At 39.7% G+C, this 26,901-nt stretch overlaps 3 protein-coding genes, 1 non-coding gene and 2 pseudogenes across 10 annotated transcripts; 3 read left to right on the top strand and 3 right to left on the bottom strand.

Annotated features, from left to right (window-relative positions):
• Positions 1-1,959: 1,959 nt before the first annotated feature.
• Positions 1,960-6,848, bottom strand: LOC116207761 (probable disease resistance protein At1g61300). Its single transcript, XM_031540851.1, has 3 exons — positions 6,553-6,848; positions 6,414-6,511; positions 1,960-3,329 (listed from the first exon to the last, which is right to left on the bottom strand). Exons 1-3 carry the CDS (start codon positions 6,846-6,848, stop codon positions 2,125-2,127), a joined length of 1,599 nt encoding a protein of 532 aa, XP_031396711.1. The 3' UTR covers positions 1,960-2,124.
• Positions 6,849-15,366: 8,518 nt separating this feature from the next.
• LOC116208236 lies at positions 15,367-16,862 on the top strand (annotated as a pseudogene).
• Positions 16,863-17,075: 213 nt separating this feature from the next.
• Positions 17,076-17,196, bottom strand: LOC116193363. The gene has a single exon (XR_004154272.1). It is a non-coding gene; the product is annotated as a U5 spliceosomal RNA (small nuclear RNA).
• Positions 17,197-17,966: 770 nt separating this feature from the next.
• Positions 17,967-21,219, top strand: LOC116208264 (solanesyl-diphosphate synthase 1, mitochondrial-like). Of its 7 annotated transcripts, none has more exons than XM_031541625.1 (10): positions 17,967-18,248; positions 18,397-18,480; positions 18,566-18,828; positions 18,906-19,010; positions 19,383-19,429; positions 19,885-19,970; positions 20,158-20,290; positions 20,398-20,487; positions 20,609-20,707; positions 20,806-21,219. In XM_031541625.1, the coding sequence occupies exons 5-10, from the start codon at positions 19,418-19,420 to the stop codon at positions 20,986-20,988; spliced, it is 603 nt and encodes a 200-aa protein (XP_031397485.1). In that variant the 5' UTR covers positions 17,967-18,248; positions 18,397-18,480; positions 18,566-18,828; positions 18,906-19,010; positions 19,383-19,417; the 3' UTR covers positions 20,989-21,219. The 7 variants fall into 7 exon arrangements, with proteins under 7 accessions (XP_031397485.1, XP_031397472.1, XP_031397495.1 ...); XM_031541612.1 differs by having other exon boundaries at positions 17,967-18,305; XM_031541653.1 differs by having other exon boundaries at positions 17,983-18,305; positions 20,609-20,698.
• A 371-nt stretch (positions 21,220-21,590) lies between these two features.
• Positions 21,591-23,672, bottom strand: LOC116208187 (annotated as a pseudogene).
• Positions 23,673-25,227: 1,555 nt separating this feature from the next.
• LOC116208254 (DEAD-box ATP-dependent RNA helicase 1-like) lies at positions 25,228-26,591 on the top strand. Its single transcript, XM_031541602.1, has 4 exons — positions 25,228-25,445; positions 25,561-25,765; positions 25,854-25,959; positions 26,277-26,591. The coding sequence occupies exons 1-4, from the start codon at positions 25,246-25,248 to the stop codon at positions 26,381-26,383; spliced, it is 618 nt and encodes a 205-aa protein (XP_031397462.1). The 5' UTR covers positions 25,228-25,245; the 3' UTR covers positions 26,384-26,591.
• The last annotated feature ends 310 nt before the right edge of the window (positions 26,592-26,901 follow it).

The raw sequence follows: 26,901 nt of genomic DNA, 5'->3' as shown, positions 1-26,901 counted from the left end.
GCCGTGCTTAGCTTTTTGGTTGTTCCCTCCACTTTGTCACCGTCTACATGCTTGCTCGAAAAACTTGAGGGGCCGAACATGAGGCTGCCAGGACATTCAACTGCTGCCTTCAGTACCTTCGATGATGAGAACCAACTTCGTTTTGATGCATCTTCACTGTCCTCCATAACAATCGTTTCCATGTTGCCACAATTTGAAACTTCTAATTCCTTCAGAGTTGCCATAGCTTTAACCATGGGTGCAGTAAATAGACATCTCAAACCTGAGCAACCATCCACCTTCAACGACCCCAAGTTTCGAAATCCTGAAAGTTCTTCGGGGCTCGTCGTGTTCCACAGGCACCTCAAACTTGGCAAATCCTCCAATTCTAGTGCATGTAAACGGGGCAAAATCTTGTTGACTGTTCCAATTGCAACGCCTCGGAAATCAAAGACTTCTTCTATTGACTTGCAATCTTTTATTGATAATGATTCCAAGCTCTCAAGCTTCATTATTAATTTACTCGAGTCAACAACCTTCAAGAGGTTGCGGCATGCCTCTATTCTTAGGTACTTAAGCTTGCTCCACTCTACGGAATGCTGGTCCTGCCATATCCCTGTCAATTTGGGAAGATGAAGTAATTCCAGGGACTCCAAGCAGGGAAGCAAAACCTGACAACCAGACAGCAACTAAATAAGTCATTGAGAAGCCAAATCTCTCTCTCTCTCGTGAAAGAATTTCTAATTCTTCGCTATTTTCCAGCACCATTATATATTTAGTGGTGTTTACATATCACTTTCAAAGTCTCCTACTGCAATCTACCCACCGAAAAGAAAGTCTACTACTGCAATCTTAACTTGACAAAAATAGATGGACTGTGCTGACACCATCGATGTTGAAAAAAACGAGTAATATTAAAGCCAGAGAAAGTGAAGCAAACTGCAGACTACTCTTCACCTGCTGGCTGTTGAAGAAAGCAACTGTATTTCGAGATTCATCCTTCGCTAAATTGCCCCCTCCTGCCTTCGTATTGGTGGAAGAAAGTTGTAAGTTTACGCGATTTCCCAATTTTATACGGCGTAAACCATGCAACTTTATTTTATCATCCTTGGTTGATTTTTCCTTTCTTGCTAGACAGCCCTTGGCGACTTTGTCTTTTCTATCATCTAGCGTACTTTCAGATACAACAATTTCCTGCATCATGCCGCAGTCAATCACTTCGATCTCTTCGAGGTTTCTAAGGTCTCTCAGCAAGGCAAGACTGAAAAGATTCTTCAGCTTTTGACAGCCATGGACTCTCACAATTTTTAGTCTCTCAAAAGAACCTTTGCAGGCAGGCCATGGCATATCTTCTCCAAATGGATAAATTCTCCAGAAAGAGAGACTCCAGAACGATAAATGCACTCTCAGCAGCACATTTGGTTGAGCGGACAAGGTAATGAGTGGAGGGACTGCGCTCCACGTGAAGATGCTTCAATTCCTTGAAGCCTTCTCTACACACCCATGGATGCTTCTCTTGGTTCCATCTGATCCATGCAGATGAAGATCTTCAGTCCTCCGCAAAGTCAGCTGGAGCCACTCTTCAGAGAGGATATCATTGCCTTTCAACGTGACCATTAGCGTGCGCTGCCCTTTACATATCTCAGACCACTTCCACTTATCGCCAATGAGCACTCTATATTTATCTAGTTTCCAGAAAAATTGCAGGTCTTCACGGAGCATGTCGACGTCAGGAATGAGTATGTCTAGGTTGCTCAGACGATACATCTTGTTCAACTCGGAAATGCTGGCGTTACATTGCTTTTCATCTACCTTTATGTGCCACTGAACAAAGGACTTTTCCAGATATAGTTCTTCCAGTTGAACCAGCCCCTCCAGTGAGCCCGGTCAATCACTTCAAGTCTCGAGCAGTGGCTCAAGTCTAACGATCTCAGAGCTGCGAGTTCCCCAACTTCTTTTGGCAGTTGAGTGATATAGACCCCATGAAGCTGAGCACTTGGAGGTTTTTAAGCTCCCTGACAAATCTGACATCCTCCAGATCACAGTATTCAAGACATAACGTTTGCAAGTTTTTCAGGTGTCGGATTGATGATGGTAAGGGCTTGAAACATGCACGGGCGAAATGCAAGACCTTAAGTTTTGGCATTATTGTGAAGAACAAATATGGGACCTGCAGGAGACGGTCTTCTTGTGCAAACAGGACAAGTATCTCCAATTCTGAACATTCCCATATACAGGGCAACTCCCGGATATCAGGATAAGGAAGGAAGATCTCCTTGCTTTCACATAGCTTGACGTCCGACTCTTCCAGATCTTTTTGTTCTTCAACACCAAAGCATATTGATTTCGGGCAGCAATGCTAACGACGGCTTCCCGAACCACATCATGAACCTTGACACAGTTATCACCACAATCAAGCAGCAATGAAGTAGCTCGAAGACCATCGAGACTCTCTCGCATTCTACCTCTAGCTGCTTCCATGGTGTGGGTGCTGCCTGCCAATAGGCCTAAGCCGACACCATACCTCAGCAAAGCTTCATCCGAAATGCCTTCTCTTACATCAACACCTGAGATTATGGACAGCAACTTGACCTGGCTGTCGACTAAATGCCTGAAACTCAGCTCCAGGGCTTTGTGTACGCTGTCAGAATTTTTGAGCTGTTCTAATGCATCCTCCCAGTCTTTTGGCGAATCACTATTCTGCAACACTTTTGCCAGCGCATCGATCAGAAGAGGCAAGCCTTCACATTTCTTGGCTAGCTCCTCTGCTGTGTGCTTGAAGAGGGGGTCACTAAGTTTGTTGCCCGCTGTGTTTGCGAACAGTTTCAAGGCTTCTTCATTCTTCAGTTTCTCGAGATGGAAAACCTGCCGACAGTGCATTTCATCAGCAAGCACGTGACGATATCTAGAAGTCATTACTAACTTGACTTTAATGTCATCTTTCATCTCCTTAATTCCTATCTCCTCCAAGTCAAGTTTCTTCCAGAGATCGTCTAGAATTATGACCACCCTCATCGTTTTGGGCTCTTGCTCTTTGTCATTTTTCTTATCATTCTCCTGCTGCGCTTTTATCCGGACCCTTTCAATTGTCTCATGGATCTTCCCCTGGATTTTCTTCAGTTCCGGGTTTTGCGACACAAGTGCTGCCACAACTTCGACGTATTCCTTCGATGCCCTGGCTTGTTTTTCAACTTGAGACAACAGGGTGGTCTTGCCGACCCCACCCACACCATGCACGCCAATCCTGCTCACAGTATCATCCGCCAAAGCTTGCATGATCTCCTGTAACATTGAATCCCTTGACTGGAGATGAACGATGCTTTGAGAGGACGATGCGGGGGTAATGCCTTCTGGAAATTAGAAAACTAGATATGTTATTTTCTGACCCAATTCAATTCATAATATAGTTCATGGGTAATTATACATAAAAAAAAAATCTAAAACTTTGATGTTTTGTTTAGGCACGAGGGAAATGGAGAGGAGGGGAGAGTAGGAAATCTTGTCGGAAATTTTCAAAAATTCACATACAATATCTCCCCTCCTCCCTTTCCTTCCATCTTCCACTATCTAAACGGGTTAGTTATTCACAAAGATATCATAAAGTTCTCTTTTAAACTGAGAAACCATCAATTTATAATTTTATCTCCATCCATCACGTCAATCAATTAGGTCAATTTTTCCATTACGTCCATGATGAGGTAAAAAACTGCAACATGTAAACTGCAACAATTTTTCCACCGGCTATTTCAAAAAAGTTCAAAATTATTTCACATTTCCGAATTTGACCCATCCTCAAGCTTTCGTCAGCCTCCCACCTCCCTATTTGGTAGGGGTGTTCATGGTGCGGATCGGACCATTTCTGAACCGTAAAAGTGGTTCGGTTCGGACCGATACTCAAGTAACTAAATCTAACCATTTGACATCCAAAGAATCGAATCATTTTGATCGGCTCGGCTTTAATAGCCCTAAATTCGAGCGTGAGTCAAAGAGGAGATTTTTTTTAAAACTTAAATTGTTCAATTTGGTTAACCATAGTTAACCAGCTAGAGATGGGTCCATAACTAACTGAACTGTTCATGCCCTACCTAACGGAACTGAAAATGAACTAGTTCGAATGGTTCGGTTTGGATCGGTTCTTCAGTTTGGATCGGTTCTTGATTCTTTTTGAACAGCCCTACCTCCCTCCTCCCTGGCCGGCAGGGTGGGGGATGAAGCGTGAGGTGACCTCAGAGAGAAATGGGACCAATTTACCATGGACAAACCGTCTGCTGGCAAGGAGCGGGATAATGGGAGAGGGGAAGAAATGGAGAAAAAAGTGAGGTTGAGGCCAATTTGAAAATATAAGAAAGTTTTTGACTTTTCAAACATAGTTGGTGGGGCCAATTACCATACACTACAGATTAGGCACGGGACAGCGCTACGCACAAAAATAATATATTAAAACTTCATATTGTAATACAGGTTTAAATAAAATAAATATTTGAAGGAGTAAAGAGTAACTAAAACTTCAACCGATTATCTAATTTCATGTTTATATATCAATTTTTTAAAAATCAAGTGATAATAATGGCAAATAAAAGCTCATTAGAAAAACTTGGAAGCAAAAAAAAAAAACAGAGAGAGAGAGATGATGGGCGGCCACAAATGTATCCCTGCAATAAATAGGGATTAAAAGATAAATATCAAGATTATATAGGGCCATAGATGTAAATGCATAAAGAAAATTTAGGGTTCAAATATTATTTATAAGAAAAATAAGTAAAATACATGCATTAAACTATAAAATAATTAAAAATATTTATTCATTATTTTTAGTCATTGTTAGTAAAGAAGTATTGTATATTTATTTATAATAATACATTTTAAAAGTTATATCTTTTTTTATCTATTTGACTTTTTATGATACCGAAATAAAATATTTCCCCATACTTCATCTTCCATACTTTATTTTCCGCTATAATGGTATGTGTTACTTTCTCATTCCAGATTTTTTTTCTTTCTGCTTTTACTTTGCTTTTACGTGCATTTATTCTTCTGTGTATTTCATTTATAGATTCATTTGACTAGATTATTTCTATTCATCTTTAGCTATAATGGTATGGACTTTTAGATACTAATTAATGATAGATTATTTCTAGTTATCTTAGCTATAATGTAGCTTATGTAATTTAAGTTATTTATAATCTGAATATTTTTAACAATTTGTACTTCTAATTAATTCTTAACTTTCTTGAAATTTTGATAAGAAAACCCATCACCCATCTTTATAAAATAAGAGGAATATGATTTATTTATCTTCCTTCTATTTATAATTATGCAATTGCATTTTAGGTAAGTTTTAAATATATATATATATATATATATAGACACACACATAGCCTTTCAATGTATATCATGTCGCAGCATTATATAAATAAAGGGATACCAAGTAGTAAAATCTAGAGAATGTTATATAATACTTGAATTTTAAATATCTTTAGCTAAATATATATATTCTGATGGACATATAATCAGATTTTTCCATCCATTTATATCGAAAATGTAAAAATATAAATTAATTTTCAATATTTGTTCCTTTAAAACAAATTTTATTTAATCAACCCATGCAAAGCACGGGCAAACAATTAGTAGTAATACAAGGCAATGTCACCTCATTAATCAGACAAAAAAATTGCAGAATTTACGAATAATTGCAGCAATAATAATGAATTTTGCCTATTTTCTCAAATCTCTCATTTTTTTATCATAAAAATACATAATTTTTTGTCCAAATCCAAATCCATTCCACCCCCCACCCACCCCCCCCCCCCCCTGTTTTCTGATTTTTGAGAAAAAATAACATAAAAAAGATACAATAAAAATCAGGAAAATTTTTTTTCAAAATACTAATAAAAGCTCTAAAAAATAAATATCCAAAACTTTAAATACTACCACTAGCAAAGCTTTGTCAACCTTATTGGTATAAATGAAACTCAACAAGTTTGCTAGCTGAGAGTTCCAAAAGCAGGTTTATCACGAACATTGTGACACTGTTGGTTTTGTTTGAGACTGAACTAACCTTAGTTATGGCCAACTCAAGAATGCGTTATTCGAGATTTATTTAAGGGTAAAGTGGAGAGTGAATGGCGCGATAATCAAAGGTGTTGATCTCAACAAAAATTAATATAGTTGACGGAAATTAATCCGAAATTGCTATTATTAGTCCGAAATTGACAGAATATAGTTGACTATTACAAGAAAATTATACAGGGTTGTTACAATATTTTAAGTTTATATCAAAGTATTATATATATTTTTTGTAATAAAGTTTGTACAAATTATGGTAATTTCCTGAACTGAATATATTGAAAGTTTATTTCTCATCCACCGAGAAAAAAATTAGTAATTTCCAAGGGAAAAAAAAAGAAAAAGATATAGTAATACCACGTACGTACCTTGCTGTGAGGGGCGGTAAGTAATTCTTCCGAAGCTGCTCGCATCAGTTGCAATGATCTTGAATGGCAAGCGCCGTGCGCTTTGCCTTCCGACCGAACTTGTAGCGGGTCATCGGATTGGCAACACACCCACAGCAACCAGCAGCTTTCTTCTTCCTTCCGTTCAATCAGCTTCTCCGCCTCCCGCTTGAGCTCGGCTGCTGTTGCGGACCACCTCAAGACCTTGCGCTCGACCAAGTTCCCCGCCTCGGTCGTGCGAGCCTCTTCAATGTTATGTTGGATCTCTTGTTCAGTATCACCGATCCGGTGAGCTTTATCTTGCAGGTCGTTCATGTAGCTCTCAGACAGCAATGCATATCCGACTTGACGAGCAATCGGGCCGACTGTGTACCCAATGACCCCGGATGCCAGATTCAAGAGAAAATCAGTAGCCATGCGTCTTTTTTTTTTTTTTTCTTTTTCTGGGTTTAGCAAAACAAGTTCAGAATGCTAACTAGAAAAGGGGATAAGCAACTTCTTTTTTTTTTTTTTTTGGTGGTGCTGCAAGAAATGAACAAGGGGATGAGCAAATTAACAACTAGCTAGCTAGGAAGAGACAAACTGAAGGGCTAGCAGAAATGAAAAAGAAGTTAGGAAACCAGAGAGGAAATGGAGCAAGGAAAGCTTAGCTTTGCAACCAATGGAAACTAGCTGGTGGGAGGAGAAAGGCAAGCAGGGAGTGTGTGATTCTCTCATGTACTAGCTGATGGGAGAAGAAAAGAAATGCCTAACACATCATATTCCACGACAAAGCTATGCAATAATGCATACATTTCACTTATAATTAATCTCAAATCTAGCTGGTACATTGACCATTCAAACTCTTCTCGCCAATCACCAATAGCTCTAGTTTGACCAATGGCTGACAGAACTCTCTCCCAAGACTTCTTGGTGGAGGAGAAGGGCCAGCAGGGAGTGTTTGATTCTTTTATGTACTGTGTACCGTGGAGAGTAGAGAGATTGGTTGAAGAAAATGCTTATTGTATCATATTCCCCCCCCACCCGACGACAAAGCTATGCAATAATACATACATTTCATTAATAATTAATCCCAAATCTTTACGGGGCCACGTAATCTCTCTGTTTTATATTTACTCAGAGAGGGAGCTTTTTTTTTTTTTTTGTGAAGCGTAAAGCATGGTTTTCAAAAATCCAGTTAAGCTAATCTAGTCTAGCCGGATTAGTTCACTAATTAGTAAAACTCTTCTAGAATATATTTTTTTACATACATTCGCAAGATCTCGAACTCGAAATTTTATTTTTCACCGAACCGTTTGAACTAATTCTCGTTGACAAACAGGGCGCTATTTATTATACTTTACCAATAAATATAAGTTGTGTTTGATTTGAAAGTAATATTTATTTTGATTTTGAAAAAGAGTAGTATAAATGGCTATGTATGGGGTTCACTTTTTAACTTTGTATGAGTTATGTTATTTAATTTTGAAAAAAAATTATAATATATAGTTTACTTTTTAATTTTTAATTTATATGAATTATTTATTTATTGTGAATAAAATTAAATTAAAATAAATTTTAAAATTTTTTTTGAATCCAAACGAATAATGAAGTTTACAAAAATAGCCCCAGAACGATTGGAGAAAGTGACTTAAGAAGATGCCCACTCAATCAAAGCACAAAAAGCACCAAAAGTAAAAGGACACGCTGGTCTATACAGTGAGACCCAAAAAGTGAATACAGGATAAGGCCAAACAGAGAAAGAAGAAAACTAATCATTTAACACCCAAGTCTTCGAAAGGCTTTTTGCAACCTGTTTTTCCGGGAGCTTATCTGGTTCTGGCCGGGACCTATTCGGAATTCCCAAAATCTAACATAATATATTGCACTTTAATTTTAATTGATTATGTTCATTTTGCGGTCAGATTATATTTATTTTGCCCCTCCCCGCAACTGTCCCGCTTCCGTTTTTCCAGCTTTCTTTGTTTGTTTTTTTTTTTTTGTCCGGAAGGGAGCGCTTCTTTCGTTATATGCGCTGCTCCCGGCAATCGTCCCTGCACAGCATTTCTAGTGAAACTCCATATTCGTTCTTCAGAGCAATCAACCCCAGAATGGATCTTTTCATTCCTAGCTTTCCGAGATATGATAGAGGTGGGCCTGCCAGGCAAGCGTCAAGAGGACTACTCATAGAGTAACACAGCCCCATTGAAACTCTTCTCGCCAATCACCAATAGCTCTAGTTTGACCAACAGCAGACAGAACTCTCTCCCAAGCCTTCTCGGTGGAGGAGCATGAAGGACATTTGGTCTTCCCACGAGGAGCCCGACTCGAAAATCAGAACCCTATTCGAATTCGAGCCCGACTGTCTTTCAATATTGAATGCATCGACCCGCAATACTCCGTATTACCCTCCTGATGAGTATAAAGTAATAACTAGTCGGAGTGGTGGTTACAGAATAATTAAATATGTAAGCCCTGCCATTTATTTCGGTCGTTAACTTGAGATTAATGACGATATAATGCAGATTGTAAGAGCTGCTTAATGTGTTGCTCCACATGCGTAGGTATTTCGCATCAGCTTGGGGGTGTATAAACCGAGTAAAAAAAAAAAAAAGATTGGGGTGCATTAGATATGCACTGGGCGGAGAAAATGAGAGACTGCACAGTGAGAGCTTTTGGGGCAGTACATGCATGTGCGTGTATATGGACAGAGTGCCCGAGGGAGAGAGCAAGTGAAATATGTGGTTGTGCCCCCGCTAGAGATTGTGCGAGAACGAGGTTTCTGTGCTGCGAATCGTGCTGTTTCCAGATCGATTATGTAGTGGGAATCCATCCCTGTAGCTTTTGTGTTCGTTCTTCCAGAAATGGACTCCATTTGCCAGGCTGAGGCTGGCAGAGAGAAGCAGGCTCGGTTGGCGTCCGGGAAGGTGGTGTGTGAGGTACACTCGCCGACTCGCTGGGCGGAAAATAAAAAAAGGAAGCATGCTCCTTGTGGCACGCGCACGGTGGAGCGTGTGGGCACATGCGAGCATCTTCGGCCTCTGTTGGCCGCTCTATTTTCGCCTTTGGGTTTCAAATTTAATTTCTAATTTTTAATATTTTTTCAGAATTTTTGGATACCTGTAAAATGACAGTATTTACGTGAGAGTGTCGGAAATAAAAATATTTTTTATCTTGATAATTTGCGCGCACAATCAGAGTAACGCGATGTGTTTCTGAGCCCAAATTTTTTCTGATAATTTGGAAAAGTGTAGGGATCAAAGGATAAATTTTCTGGAGTTTTTTTTGAAGTTGTTCAGTATTTAAATATGATTATCATCACTTTTAAGCGTGATAAATTCGTAATAAATAGTTACGAGCTCAAAAAATCTTGAAATTTTTTCTGTAACATCAAATTGCTATTTGAGACATTGTATATTGATTTCGGATTTTTCGCGTTGAATCTGATTTTTTTAGAATTATTCGTATGAAATTGCTTGAGTAATTGAGAAAATTACCAGAAAACTCTAGATAATGATTTATGTAATAAAAAATTGTTAATGATAATAATTTTTTCCTGAATTATGCGTATGAAATTGCTTAAGCAATTGAACTAGTAGAGACACATGCAACTAGTTCCTTTTTTTCATCAAAAAATGTTAACATAATAATATAGCTTGTATTAAAACAAGATAATGATTTATGTATTTTACCTAATAAAATGAAAAAGACCTATGCACTTCTTTTTATATCCAAAACCAATAATAGAATTCAAAAGTATGAATGACGACTTGGATTTGCTCTTGCTTTTTTCGTCTGAAGGGAAGACTCATGGCCCTTGAAGGATAGAAGATAAACGAGAGGTAAAGGCAGTGAACCATGAAAGACGGGAATCCAACTCAAAACTTGGAAGTCAATCCGCATAAACCTATAACATATTGATAAGAAAAGGTGAACTTCATGTATTAATTGTTCAAAATTGGGACTTCCTCCGACTATGCAAATTACCAAAATTCCACATATAAAAGAACGATCAATGATAAAGAATGTACAGAAATTAAAGGATTCGAGGGAGTATAGTCGTACAGAAACATAAATTAACAATTAGTTCTATCAAGCGGAACAAAAACACCTGCATAAGCAATTCTAAAAAAGCAATTATTGTTATCTACAGTACGAATGAACTTAAATAGGAAAGAGTTCTCAAAGGTAATTGCACTATTAGAGCCATTAATTAAAATTTTTTTTTGTTAGAATCTACAAATAATTTAGCAAATTACAATCAATTAAAAGCACAAGAGAGCGAAGCAAGAAGCAAATCAAAGGAAACAGTTAAGAACACATCTTTTAGTATGACAACATATTCACGCAAAGAGATACATCCTTTACATGAAAACAAGCATGTATTTTTACTCTAATCCACATATATCCTTTGAAAAACATCATTAAACTTTCAAAATGCTTTCAATTTTTTATGTACTGGCAACTTATTTATCCAAGAAACACTTGCGTAAAAGACATATCTTTTCTAAAGGGGTTCTAATTGCTTTTTTTTTGGGTGAAATATTACTTTTTATTCGATTCGACTACTCCAAGGGACCCTACTAAGAAAATATCGGGTGCCCTACTGCTTCTTTATCAATAATTGAAAACAAAAAACAGTTTCTCTCCTTCTAAAATGTAGGAATACTATGCGGGAACGGACAAAAGAGGGGAAATAAAAGACCCACGATGCTACATATTATATCTCTTCTTTGCCCATCGATCTGACTCTTGCAACTGTGACTCCCATTGATTTTATATATTATATCTCCAGCAAGAACATTCACATTCGTTGAGGCCAAAAATTCGTCCAGCGACAATAATCTTCCTCGGTGTTGAAAATTTTCTGCACGTTAGGTCTGGTTTTTCTTATGCAATTGAATAACTATGGTCTGTCTAAATCAAACGGTGTGGCATATATTGCTGGATCAATCAAATGGAAGGAAAAAAAAAAAAAGATAAAACTGAGAGGATGGCAAGGCGAGATAAGAGAGCGAGGTGAGCGACTGGCGGCTTGCACTGAATGATATGTAAATGAAATTAGCTTGAGGGGCATAACTTACAGTAAGACTTCGAGCGTTCACATCGAAGGCAACGATTGTTTGAACAAATGAAAATTACAAGCGGCGTGGTCCGAAGTGAAAATTTGTTTTGGAAGAGGAGAAATTAGAGGATGCTTGGCTGAAAGGGAAAGGCGGAGAATGTAACTACTTTTGGGACCACTTACAGTCGGCCATTATATGAATTTACATCTTGTTCTAGTCATAGCGAGATCGAGCATGTTGCTTTTATTATTCTTAATAACATCGATGGTTGAGATGAGACTATACATTATGCCGTATAGGCTCATCTCGCGAGGTCTTCCTCAGCTTCTCCTCTTCATCCTCTCCAAGAAGTCGTCCTGTGGTTGCGCTCCCCTGATTCCTTCTGCATTTACTCCTCGTCCAGATCTATAGATCCTTTCAATATCCAACCAGCCTCTGGCCATGAAAAGATGAGATTTAGGCCGAATTTTATCGTTTATGGCCTCAAACAGGCAATCTTATGTTATTCGAACGTTTTTTTACAATTTTTAGGGAATAGTTTATTTTGGAGAATATTTTATTTCCTTCGTTATAATTTTGTTTTTTCACACCGAAGGTTGTGAGTTGTGCTCTAGGGCCGTTTTCCTTGAGACATGATCGTCATAACCTATTTTTCTCGAGGTACCGATTTACCACTGCTTCGATCGCATCGCACGTTCTATCCCAACAGTGAACATAGAGATGTGACTTCGCTGCTTTTGAATGGATAGACTTCATTATTTCATGAATGTTTAGTCTTTCATCGGTATCATCCTTGCAGAGCAAGCTCACCTGCTTGCTCGGGAAGTGATGTACTGAACGATATGGTTACCATATGGCGGATGCAATATAAGAAGAAATTCACAGCCTCCACAGAGAGGATCTTCTCGAGCAAGAACAAGTCCTTGGCAGGAACATGAACATCATCAAAATGTGTCGTAAGACCCAGTTCACAAGCTGCATGTTGGGTTGGAACATATCAAGACCGAGATCTTATACATTATCCCCCCAATGCGTACTCCAGAGCTTCTATAATATGAGAACAAATACCAGAATCATATATAGTACTCATTACTCAATGCCACTATTAATGATATGTCCTAGAGTCGGTTTATGTATTTGGGTAATTCCTTTTATAGCAATGAAATTTATTCTATTATTCATTAATTGTTTATGTTTATTAGAATAAGATTCTTAAGGTATTTTGAATGCTTCATTCTTAAAAGTGAAGAATATGAGTGGCGGAGTAATTCGGTAAGAATATCTTTAAACTTTTCACGATCTAAGGAGACTTAATCTGGCATTATCTCTCTGGATAGATCGTCCATCTATGTGTATCCATGATTAGTATATAGATACTAATGAAGATGGAATAGTGAGTCTCATGCTGTCTGACAACTGTTGTTAGGACGGACATGTGGATGCTTATGTATAAGTAGTCAAACGTGATGTTCAATAATTCTCATACGGTAATTTACTAATGTCAATGAATGTTATTAAGATCGTATTAGTGCATATAGTCCTTAGACCTGAGATGGAACGCTATCTCATGTATGGGTAATTAGAATTTGTTACTACTAATGTATTTGTACTTAGCCTGAGTATTCAGCAGATAGTGGTTCTAGTTCGTTATACTTGGAGGTAAGTGTCCAATCAAGATGGGATTCACTAACTTGAGTAAATGGGAAAAAAGTTCTATGGATGTGAGTTTTATTCTGGATCGAGAAATCCTCAGTCGGGGTAGATGGACTTTTATGGAAAAGGGTTTCTGTTTAAGTTTTACAAATCTAAAAATGAAATTAGAGAATCCATATGATCAGCTAAAGGGCTTGGCATTTACCGTAACTCTAGCTAGATCGAGATCTTGTAGTGAAGGGACTCAGTGCATGACATATACGATCATAGGTTCATTAGAATATTTTAATTATACATTTGTCACCATTTGGATTGTCATGATATGGTGCTAGGCGTCACTTATAACTTTGGAAGCCGATGACATTTTGGAAATAATGTTTTTTGTTACAAAAAGAGTTTTTGATAGTATCATAAGTTGATATTATAATCCCATTGCCATTTGGTGATGAACCTAGTTCGTCACACACATTGAACATGTTTAAGTCGAGAAAACAAGTAATTCTAATTAAGGAAATTAATTAGGAATTAATTATCGGATGAGGCTTGTAATGTGGTTGCAAGGGTGCTAGCACATTCTGAAATCAAATCAAATATCAAGGATAAATCTAATTAAGGAAATACGAGAGTTTTCTTATTTGAAGAGTTTTATAAATAGATTGTCTATTAAATTTGGCACTTGTATAAATGTAATCGGAAGTTGTTGGTAACCACTTGTAATTAGAATTTTCTTTTGGTGCAAGTTAACTTGCAATTGCCTCATTTCTTTTCCGGCAAAAAAAAAATTCCGATTACAAGTGGTTACCAACAACAAAGAGTTCTTGATTAAGAGAATTTCTTTTAAAATAAATTCCTTAAAGTACGAGAATAAATTGATTAATGAGTTTATAACGACATAAAAAATAGAAAAAATTGGTTACAATATCAGATTCTTTCTTTAATAATAGCATAAGATATAAGATATCAATTCATACATTCGTTATGGTTGAGTTTATTAAACAAACATAATATTCATGTGAATATTATTATAAGTATCTAGTGAAATTAATAACATAGGAATTACTTGACATATTTATAATCAATATTAAAAACCGCGACGACGCGTTGAGAAATGGCGCGTATGACACAGAGGCTTTTTCCTTATGCAACCCTTCGTGTGACCCCAATAACAACATGACAAGTGACGCAATATTATAGTGACATCTCGCTTTCGAAACTGAAATGACATGCAATAAAAGCTCAAAAGACTAAGTTATAAATAAACCTATTTAACTGCACTTTGAGTCTTTCATACATTATTATCTTTAGAAAGGAAAGTGGAGTAATGTCCTAAAGGAATTTACTGATTTGCTGTAAGCTATTAGGAGACTTCATAGAAGAGCCTGTGAGATCTTTATCTAGACTCTGATCATGTAAAGACTTCATACATCTTAGAGAGTTCTTTTAATCCAAAGTAATTTTACTGAATCGTTTTTCTGTCCATACTTTCTTTAGTTTGTTGTACTAAAGGATTTATTATGTCCCGGGTTATTAGAATCATACTTGATGAATGATATGGATAAACACTTGAAATTACCAATTTTCGAATGAATTAGGATGCAAAATCTTTTCTCACATTTTGCTCGAGACGTTTCCTAGAAGCCGATGCTACTTGCTTCTCTTATCCTTTTTGCTTGAGAAACCTTTCAAAAACTAAAGCCATTTACTTTTCATTTGCTTCACATTTTTTAAATTTGTCGAGAGTGGAAGTCATTTTTCAAATAGGAATTGCACTATAATTTTAACTTGAGAGTGAAATGATGTTTTATAATTATATTGCATGGGTATCGAAATGTTCAAATTAGAATTAGGTATTATATATAAAGACTTACTTCTAAGTATACCGCAAACTCCTTAAATAAAATTATAATAAATTAAGATGATAAAAAAAGATTCTCCTTGCTTAACATTTCTTAAATAAGTCAGCATATGTACCTACATATCAGTGTATTTTTTTTATTCACGATATCAGTCGATTATGTTTCATATCTGCATATTTAGAAAATATTTAATGAAAAAAAAAATGATTGGACTCAAAATGCAATAGTACTAGCCCGCGCATATGGCCTGGCATGTCTTCTAGTTGGCAAGAAAAAGGAAAGATGGAGAAAATCAGTGCAATCAATCGTTGGCCAATCGGTCTCGGACAGTTTTCCACGTGGCAACCCTTCTGACCAATAAATGAAGCTCAAAATGAGCAGATGAGAAACGAGAATTGACGAGCCCATCGTCTCAGTTTCCTCATCACTCTCCTCCGCTCAGTCCATCCATCCAAACACCATGAGAGCATCGCCATTGCACTCGTCATTCTGCTGCTACTCTTCATCTTCATCTTCTTCATCGTATCCCAATTCTCAATTGTCAACGAAGCCAGCCATTAAACCTCAGAGCAGCAGCCTCCTCCAGGAGCACCCGCTCTACTCACTCCCTGCCCACTCCAACATCTCCCTTCAGTTCAAGGAGAAGATCCTCTGCTTCGAAATCATGGGGGTCGACTCCGGCCGCGCCTCTCCCTCAACCCCTCCCTCCACTCCGCCTCTCTCTCCCTCCATACACTCCGTCGTCTCCTTCCTCCAGTCCAAGGGCATCCACCAGAAGGACCTCGCCCGCATCTTCGGCATGTGCCCCCCATCCTCACCTCCGACATCCGCTCCGACCTCGCCCCTGTCTTCGCCTTCCTCTCCCAGGACCTCAAGGTCCCCGAGCATGGCTTCCGGAGGGCCGTCAACAAGTGTCCCCGCCTGCTCGTATCCAGCGTCCCCGACCAGCTCAAGCCCGCCCTCTTCTACCTCCAGAGACTTGGGTTCAAGGACTTGCAGGCAATGACCGAGCTGCCCTGCCCTGCCCTGCCATTGTGTCTTATCATTAACACGGTTCAATGAATTGGCAAAAATTGCATCGAAAGCGTGACCTTTGTTTATGATAATGTTCCCGAATCATAATGCGCTTTCGGGTTTTCCTGATCGAGAAAGCACGCATGTTATCTTACTAATTTCCTTGATGCGAATGATTTAACACTTTCGTGTATGTGTTTGATAATCATTGATTTGGTTCATATGTAACATGTCACATCGGTCTGATATCATCCAGTAATTTCTCATAAGACGCGATGATGATGGAAATTTCTGACTCTATCCCGGCCATTGCAGGCCTTGGCCTACCAGGACCCTGTCTTGCTGGTGTCCAGCGTGGAGAACACCTTGATCCCGAAGCTCAAGTACTTGGAGAGCATCGGGTTCTTGAGGGACGAGGCAGTGGATATGGTCCTGAGGTGCCCTGCGCTGTTCACGTTCAGCATCGAGAACAACTTCAAGCCCAAGCTCGAGTTCTTCCATGAGGAGATGCAGAGGACGCTGAAGGAGCTGAAGGATTTCCCTCAGTACTTCGCATTCAGCCTGGAGAAGCGGATAAAGCCGAGGCACGAGGAGGCCGTGCAGAGCAGGGCGAGGCTGCCTCTGCCGGTGATGCTCAAGAGCACCAATGAAGAGTTTCATGAGCTCATCAAACAAGGGACGCCCTCGACATAATATTATGATGAGATGATCCAGAGAGGAAGTGCCCATTATTCTTTCACATTCAATTCTCTCGTGTAGATTTGATGTGATTCCAATTAATGTACATCATTCCCTTTTGCTCGTCCACTTCTAAATAGGATATCTGGTACAAGTCATGTACCGTTCATTCATTGTTGGGCTCAGTAGTCTGTACTCCTGCATGAGCACCAACGTGAGAATCGGAGCCTTCCCCGGGATCCAAACATGTTAAAGAAGAGGGAACATATATGAAACATACACACCACAAAAGGTTTGGAAACACGAAAGAAAAGATGATGACGTCTTAATATTGGTCCTTCTGCGAGGCTCTTAATTTTTTAAGATTTGAGGTTATTGAATTTTTTTTTTTAAAGTGGAGCCTCCATCAAGAGACGAAGAGCTCTCCAAAAATTGGCGTATGCCACTATATACGGCGAGCACACGGTATTCAATAGTAAAAGGCGAAAGAATAGTTCGCTCTGTGCTTACCGCATGGCTGCGTGTTATTGAAAGTTTGGATCATTAGTAATTAGTACATTAAAGAGTTGATGGTAGTACTTTAGATCTCCCGAAATATAGAATCATCATACGCAGCTCTAACCTACTTTTCTAAACTTCGATTGTGTTGTTCTAACTGCAAAGTGTTACATCTGGAACGATTTTGCCAGGTGCATTCATCAAATGTAGTCCGTATAACTAGATGTAGAATCATCTACTTAATATGATCTAACTAATTCTCGGAAGTATAGGCTGTGATTTATTGCCATCCATGCTTAGGACCATGATGCATGCGTGCCTGGAGTTTACTCAATCCAGATGGATGTAGAGGTGGTTCAAAGACTCATCGTAGGTTCACATGACGGGGCTCCTTGTATTACTTCCTTAGTCGATGCAGTTAGATCACTCTTATCGAGAGAATGCCGAGGTGGAAAGTCGATCATACCTATAGAGACGGTACTGCATGTACAGACCTACATGCTGCTCCATACTCATTACTTCTCTCTTTCGGCTCACAACATTTGCCATTTGTCTTTTGGAGCTTAATTATCGAGCAAATATTAAGTGTGTATTATTCATTTAAGTGGATAAATAAAACCATTTATGTATATCTATAATGTCTTTGTAGTTTTCTATTTCAAATTTTGGCATCGATTACTGGAAATTTAATAATAATAATAATAATAAAGAAAGAGAATCTTCCTGTACATAACGAACTGTGTGCCTGTCCCAATAAAGTTAGGGGTGGCTTAAGTTTGAGACAATGCGATGGCTAGCAGTTTCGTAGTCACATGGCGCTTTGATAAAAAGAAATTAAATTATAAATTGATAACCGGAAATCAAGAAAGGGAGTTCCCTGATGTTCTGCAGTCTCTCTCTTTGAACCAGAGATGCCATTCGTCCGGGGACTCTCTCGAGCTTCTTCGAGGTTCCGGAGGAAGATATTTGGTGATTCGTGCTCACTGTTCCTCTGTCACCGTCATGCCACCTGCCGGGACCTCCTCCCTAGTCTCGACAGCAGCGCCTCTCACATCGATGATTCATCCCTGAATGTAATCCGCAGTACAGCTCTTCAGCTTCATAGTTTTGAATATCCACCGGCTCATCATGTAATGCTTGAGTTTATAAATATAACTTTGACTCAGTAATGCTTGGAGTTTTCTTTTGCAACTGTGAGGTTTAACGTGCACATTATTGTAGGAGTTGGGCTCCCAGGGCTGGGGCTTGCCCACCATGTACGGTATTAGACATCAGATTCATCATCAGAGCAGTTCCATTGTTGAGGTATGCGTAGGGATGCTCTTTTTCGGTTTGGATGTGTATTTACTGCAATCTGTAACATCAACATTTTTCTTTTCTGTGTTTTCAGGAACAACTCAATCCTTCCTCACTTGTTGCTGATGAGTTATCAATTGTTGCTAATAGGTTGCGGGCAATGGCAGTTGCTGAGATATGACATGACTTTTTTCCTTTCTCTTTTCCCCGTTAAATGAGAAGTTGAATGCAGCTATCTGATATCGGGTCGATTTGTTAGGTTCCTGAACTTGCCTCTGCTGCTGAATATCTCTACAAAGTCAGTGTGGAAAGGGAAGAGATTCCATCCCACATTAACCCACCTATAAATAGTTTTCGGTAGCTACCGTCTAATAGACAATGTTTGTTTGTTGTTTCCTTGTATTTGGCCTCGACCTCATCTGCATCTGCTATAGGTATTATGATTGCTGTCGACTGCTTTGAACGTACCTATACATGAAACCGCCTCCCAATAGTGCAGGAGACAGCGATGCATAGCTGAGATCACAGAGATGATTCATGTAAGTTGTTGAGTAGTTTGGATTAATCTTTTCAACATAAAGCCCCTCAGGTCTCATAGTTCTTGTATGCTTTTTTTAGCTAACATTTTTTTATCAATGGTCCTCCTTGTACTTGTCTTTGTTCGTATTTCACGTTGCTAGAACCCTAAATCTTACTCAACTCAACTCAACTTTATTTTTTCCTTAATTCAACCAGACAACCATTACATTTTTATCTTTTTAATAAATTCTCTAACATACTTTTTTTCTAATCATTTTTATAATCGATTTTTAATAATAAATTCTTCATATACTTTTCATCTATATTTATATATTATTTTTTAATAATAAATTTTTTTATTTACTGTCACGATGATGTCTTGGATGATGCAGATACGAGACATGAGATTGGTTCATTAAATTATATAATGGGGAGCAAGGTACCTTTTTTTTTTAGAACTGCCCTTGTACACATCCTTGGTATTGCACATTCAATGATGGGATCTGAAGATTTAAACTACGCATGATATTGATGCACGGTCTCGTGTCGGGGTGCACATGTTCATGCTTCTCGAATGGTTTCTTTTGTTCGCATAATAAGATGAGCTACCATCTCCTTGTTGCACATTACCAAATACTTCACTTTTCTAGCGGCTTAAAAATCGCAGGTTGCAGGTTCACGTGATATATTAGAAAAAACTGGTTATGCTTTGAGTGTAATGGACTTCTGTCCGAATTGCTTTGCAGCCCAAGATGATTGAGCTTTCTTCAATGCCTAATGCAGTCAGCAGTATTAGATGGAGAAGTTAGACTAGTTTCACCTATGATAATTTCAACGCATGAGAATTTATCTGTCCATGGAGCCCCGTTTTATAACTAATTTTTCATTCTGCAGGTTGTGACATTGATGGCAACTGCGATAGAGCATCTTGTTACAGGTGAAACCATGCAGATGACTACATCTGCTGACCGACGGTGCAGGTGTGCGATTTATTCTATGATCAACTGTGATACTGATGGCATGCTACAAATCATTTAAATCTTGCTCTATTTCCGCCTCTGTTGTGTCGCTTGAAGCCTTTAATTCGCATTGTGTTACGGGCTGAACATTCGAACTGGGTTTTTACAAGCATAGAATTTGATGCCAGTTTTTTTTCTATGAATGGAGGATGGAGTATCATATGCAAAAGACGTATTACAAGACTGCATCATTGATTGCAAACAGCTGCAAGGCTATCTCTCTCCTCGCTGATCAAACAGCTGAAGCTGCAAATTTCGCCCATGACTATGGCAGCAATCTAGTTAGTAGGCATGTACATGAATGTACATATAAACAAGACTGTCTTTCCATTATCCCATTAATGGTTCTGAACTGATGATGCATAACGTATTATCCTACATTCTACAGGGATTGGCATTTCAATTGATAGATGATGTTCTTGATTTCACCGGTACATCTGCTTCACTTGGGAAGGACTCTTTATCCGACATTCATCACGTAATGTATCTATCTCACGATTTTTTTTTTCCAGGAATAATGCTAGCTTTAGGAAAATTATGAGAAACTTATATGGCAATGCACCCGTAATAACTTGGAATTTCTTTATGCTGTCATGCAGGGAATTGTAACTGCTCCATCACTGTTTGCCATGGAAGAATATCCTGAACTGCCCCCGGTTGTCGACTGTGGCTTTGAAGATCCTAAAAATGTAGATCTCTTAAGTGTCCGAATCATCCTTTATTCCATTTTTGTATACATAACTGAAGCTTTTTCAGACGACAAAAAATTAGATGATCTTTTCTGAATGAATTGCAGGCCCTACAGTACCTTTGGAAGAGCCACGGAATACAGAGGGTAAAGGAGCTAGCGAAAGAGCATGCTGACCGAGCAGCTGCATCAATTGATCTTCTGGTAGAGCAATGGCAAAGTCGTGAGAGGATCGCGGCGTGCCCTCATAGATCTGACACACATCGTCATTACAGGAACCAAGTAATTTGAACCCGGAGCAACACTTTACCAGCCCCTTCGTGTTCTGTCATCTTTTTTTTTTTTTTGCAAGAATAACATATGTTTCATCGAAAAGAATAAGCAACATTGTAATTTATCCTTTTTAAGTCGATGCACCGAGTAGTTTGACAATTTATTCCTTGTTATATAGCTGGATAGAGCAGTCCTATATTCATCGAAGCAAAAGCAATGAGAATCCAATGGCAGAAGCCTGACCTCAAATCTTCCTGCTTTTCTACTTAGTACTATCCAGTTTCAGTTTCGAATTTTGAGGTATTTCTCGTATTTAATCAAATAGCAGAAACAACAAAATCCAGCATACAAGCACGACAAGTGATTTCGACATAATATCTTCCGTTTCTTAAACATGCTATTACAGTTTTGGCGGTTCGTGTGACGTCTGAGCACTTCTGATTGGCTCCAGTCATTCCCCACCCTGCTTAAACCAATATGAAGGGTCAGTCAGCCAAGTGGTTCGAGTTCTCAGTTCGGTTTCCCATTTGCCTGCCCCGCATGGTGCACTAGCGCGTACGGTGGTCACCTTAGAGGGTGCTCGCCTCCTCGTCAGATGCGTCCTCACACAGCTTGGGGTTGTTCCGTCAACCAATTCCATTGTGTGAGGCCGTTTTACTATTTTGTTATGAGCTGGCTGTCCAGAGACGGATTCGAGGTTCATCACACGTGAGTTCAAGTGACAGTGGCTCAGTACCTTCAATCGACCATGGGGCGTATTCTGCCTGCAAAAAGGAGTTCTCCCCAACATACGAAAGACCACAAATTCAACTCTGAGCTACAGCGCATCCACGCTCTACAAAAAGTAGCATGAGCTTATCAGCCTCCTCCTTCTTTCCCTCTGTCGCAAGCCTCTTGCTCAGCCTCTCACATAACTTTGAATCCGGGATCAGATTTCTTCGGAACATTCTGCAGGCCACTATATATGCTGACAGAGCAAACCCTCCGCTCATATAACTCTGCATCAGCACATGACAGGTATTGGCATCTTCCTTAGAAGCTGTCCTCAGGACCTTCCCCAACAAATTTTGAGCTGCCTCCAAGTTCCCGAAAATGCAGAGCTTCTCGATAACTTGATTGTATGCTGTCCGACACTTCTGCCGCAAAAGCATCTTCTCTAACAACAGCAGCAACTCTTCAACCCTTCCCAGCTCACAGTAACGATGTATAACAGTCCTGTACGTGGCGGCAGTGGGAAGTAGACCTCTCTTCAGCATGTTTACTGCAAGCTCAGTCGCCTCTTCTATTCGACCCTTCTTAGCCAAGGAGTCAATTAAGGTGGTGTATGTGAATACGTCGGGTGTTTTGTTGCTCAGATACATGTCCTCAAGCAACGATAATGCAGCCTCCAGTTTATCTCTCCGACAGAATCCATGAATCACTGTCGTGAATTTACCACATTAATAGCACAGCCCTTGTTCAGGCATTCCTCCATGAACTTTTTGGCCTCATCCACTCTACCTTCATGACAAAGCGACTGAAGCAAACAAATTGATATCAACTGGCGTTGGCAAAAAGCCCTTCTTCATCATCTCCCTAGCCACATTACAGGCCTCGGACAGCTTATTTTCCCTGCGTAGCCCATGCATCACAGCGCCGTATGTTATGGCATTAGGGACCCACCAGTTCTCCTCGCTCAGTCGATCATCTCGATCATCTTCTTCGCCTCCAGTGAGTTTCCATTCCGCATAGTCCAGTTAACAACGCCGTGTATGTAACCGTGTTTGGCTTCAAACCATGCCTGTACATCTGCTGGAGCAGCTTCTGGGGCTTGATCTACTTTACCCCACTCTGCAGAAACCATTGATCACAGCAGTATATGTCACCACATCCGGGATGCAACCTTTCGTGAACATCTCCTGCACCAATTCTTTTGCCTTATCCATTTTTCCCACCTTACAGAAAGAATGAACTATAGCACTTGCGCGCACTGTATCGATGCGAAACCCCATCCGCTCGGACTCCCTTGAGAACTCAAGTGCCTCATCTCCGTGGCCGTGTTTTGAAAGCACGTGGATAAGATGGTTGTAAGTAACCTGGTCTACTACCAACTTACTATATCTCACCATCTTCTCCATCATATCCTTCACCTCCTGTATCCTCTTGTCCTTGCAGAGAAAATCCTAAACCGTGTAGTAGCTAATCTTATCCGGGAGCAATCTTTAGCTGGCATTATATCGATCAGCTCAACAGCCATCTTGAACCCGATGCACATCACAGAGCCCCTTAATCAAGCATTATATGTAATGACATCAGGCATCATGCCGACTATCTGCATACGTTCCATAAACTTGAAGGCCTTCTCAAGCCTCTCATTTTCTATCAAAACCTTAATGACAGTGTTACACACAGACAAATCGGGGTCAACTCCCGCCATCTGCATCAGTGTCAGTATCCGCAGGGCATCCCTCACCTTCCCTGCCCTGCTGTAGGACAACATCACACATCGAAAAACTTCCGGGGGACGCTCAATTCCTCTCCGGTCCATGAGCCTCAGAACCCTCCGAGCACCTTGGCACAGCTTGGTCTTGCTTAGAATCTCCAACATCGTGGAGTACACAATGGGATCGTGGCGGTACCGCCATTGCCGAGCAACCTTGTCCAACTCAACCTGCATCATCCCTTGTTCTTGACAGCTGGGAAGAGACGTTATCGGTTCCCAGAAAAGTTGGAATCATATAAGTTGGTAAGAGCCCATTCAAGGTTTTCATAATCGCAATTCTACCTAAAATCGATCGAGGGTCGTAGAATCGTGAATCGTAAAATCGTATCGTGAATCGTAAGATTCTACCAGTAATTAAAAAAATAGTATATATATATATATATCCCGTGAATGGAAACCTATAAGTTCAAATTCGGCCAAATTGTGACGTGGACGTAATGGCATGATACATTTTATGACTCAGTCATACTTTTATGTTAACTAGCGGTGCTCGCGATTGCTCTCGAGTCTGGGAGCAAGCTCAGATTTTGGTTTAACAATCTAAATAAGCACAGTATTATATTTCGTATTTGAATGTCCATACCCGTCTTAACGTAAATGTCTAAAAATGAATGCGTATGAATCAAACTTGTCATGTAAGTTCAAACTCATCCAGCGAAATGATCAATCAAAAATGAGATCCCTTCCAAAAGATGAAAATTCAGAGCAGAAAGAGAATGCATAGCAGATTAAATCAATTAAATCTTTATGCAGCATTGAGTAATCCCAATCCCAATCCCAAACATGAATATTACTCATCAGACAACATATATATAGCACTGTTTCTGAGGCTTATTTACTATGATTCTGAATATCTGTCTCATCAGATGCAACATTTTCTGGATATATACCACCAGCAAACTGTCTGAAGACCTAAGACAATTGAAATTAAGACAGAAGCAGAAATGTCCTTCTGGTCTGCGGTCTGGACCAAATTACTGGGAGAGCTTGAAAGCCAGAGCTTGAGATGCACTAATGACAGAGCTTGAAAGTCGGACTGAAACTCGGAACAGCTTGAAGGAACATAGGAAGTCGGAATTAAGGACAGAAACTCGGAACCTCGGACTGAAGCTCGGACTGAAACTTGGAACCTCAGATGAAAAGCGGACTGAGTGAAGCTCGGAGTCTCGGACTGAAACTCGGAAGTCGGAACTTCGGAAGCGAAAGTCGGAACAGCTTGAAGGTCGTCGGAGCTTGGGCTGAATCTTCACAGAGGACCGCCGGAGAGTCGGACGAACCGGAGATGTGTTAGGGTTAGGGCACGCAATTTCGAGACTCGGGGAGAAAGGGGAGCCAGACGAAAGGGGAAAGGAAGGAAGGGGGGGGACGAAACTGCCGGGCTCAGGGGAAATGGGCTGGGCTTCGGCCCGACTCCGACCGACGGCCCGAATCAGGCCTGGGCTTTGCCCCAGTCTGGCTGGATCCGGAATCGCAGAATCGGCCCGATTCCGCGATTCAAAGCCCGATTCAAAGCCCGATTCAGTTCCGATTCTGTATTTTCCGACTCACCCATCCGAATCGGAATCGCATGACTCCCCTACGATTCGAATAATGATTCTGAAAACCATGAGCCCCATTGCTATCTTGGTGGACCCATGGTAGATTAGTATAGTCTCCTCTTCCTTGTTTTAAAGGTTAAATATGAACCATCAAACTTTACTAAAGGACTAAATCAGAAGCTACTGCTCTTGTTTTTTGAGATTTAAGGGTTATGTTTTAACTGATGCTTACTTGCCCTCACTTCCACCACCTATATGTCTTCACAGATATGCGAATCAAAGCTGAAACCCATCTACTTGGTCTCGCTTCTGCAAAGTCTCGGATGGGAGAGGTGCATTGTCTTCACATCATCTGTGGAGCCTACACACCGTCTATGCAACCTACTAAATTTCTTTTCCGATTTGCAACTGAAGATCAAAGAGTATTCAGGCCTTCAACGCCAATCAGTAAGGAGGTAACCTTTATTGCATACTTTTCATTTTTAATGTTTCCTTTGTCTTAAGGCTAGATTGGCTCATTACATATCAGATCATAATGGCATGAACCATTTGCTCTACTTGAATATGCAGTAAGACATTGAAAGCATTCAGAGAAGGTGACGTACAAGTTCTCGTTTCGTCGGATGCAATGACTCGTGGAATGGACGTGGAAGGGGTGAAGAATGTTGTAAATTACGATATGTCCCCATACATCAAGACTTATATCCATCCAGCTGGTCGTACGGCACGAGCTGGGCAAAGTGGCCGGTGCTTCAATTTGTTGCGTAAAGAAGAGGTTAGGTCTTGTAAATGTTGACTAAGCTAATGTCTTGGTAGGGCTTGCTCCAATCATAATCTATATCATCTCTTGTTTTTCTTGCTAGGTCAAGCGTTTCAAGAAGCTGTTGCAGAAAGCTGACAACAATTCATGCCCTGTTTATTCTGTTCCTTCAAGTTCTATCGAGTCCCTGCACACTACTTACACATCTGGTAATTCATTGAGACTATTTTTTGTATGTTCTGTATAAAGCTATGTTGGCCAATTATCTTATCTGCTGGAACTCAAATCTGATAGAAAGAGCAACAAATAAATCTAATAATCATAAAACTTCAATAACTTGCTTGTATAACGGAAGGGTACCTCGAATGGAATTTAATCGCCCCGTATATTGGTATAGAGGTGATTTTATCAGCAACGGTTGCTTTCTTTCATTCCTAACACAGCCTTAGGTTTTTCTTTTTTCAATTAAGTGGTGTTGATGTGTGAATATCTTGTTAACTTATGTATTATTTGTTGTCTGGGAAAGTGCTGGAGAAATTGAAAGAAGTAGTTGAATCTGAGGCATCAAAGAAGCGCAAGATTGGAATGAAGCCTCTACAAGCGAGGGATCAGAAGAAACAACGCGAAAAGTAGATTTCTATGGTTATCGGATACGAAGACGTCTTGATGAGGTATTGCGATTGTTTTGTGCATAATGCGAAGTTTATTTTCTTTGTGCAGAATTATGGAGTCTTGCTCATTCAATTTCTTTTTCTGTTTTAGTAAACACCAGTACTTCTGTAAGGTAGTTGGGGTATTTTTTGAGTTCTTGAGGTGTAAAACATGAGGAAGAACAGAAACTTTCATAGGAAACTAGTAGCACTTCGATCATTTCAATAAACTACACAATGCTTGTATCTGAGATGACAAAAGTTAAAAACCATTTATTGTCCATTCAGAGGCTCCTCAAAAAACTGCTCCCTCTAAGGTCTCAGCTCTTCTGGTTCACCGAACTGACCCCCTTATCTTTTGCCTATCGTCAGGGTGAAAACCCATTGGACTATCAATCATGAGTGATTGCATCCCGTAGTCAGGAGCTTTCAGTTTTTGAAGAAGGACAGAGATCGGCGGACTTCATGGAGGAAGTGCTTCGAATTCGCCGAGAACGAAGC

This window comes from Punica granatum, chromosome 1 (genome assembly GCF_007655135.1).
Source record: "Punica granatum isolate Tunisia-2019 chromosome 1, ASM765513v2, whole genome shotgun sequence".
NCBI classification, from domain to species: Eukaryota; Viridiplantae; Streptophyta; class Magnoliopsida; order Myrtales; family Lythraceae; genus Punica; species Punica granatum.
Note: the sequence above shows the minus strand (reverse complement) of the source record. Positions and strands in the feature narration are given on the sequence as shown.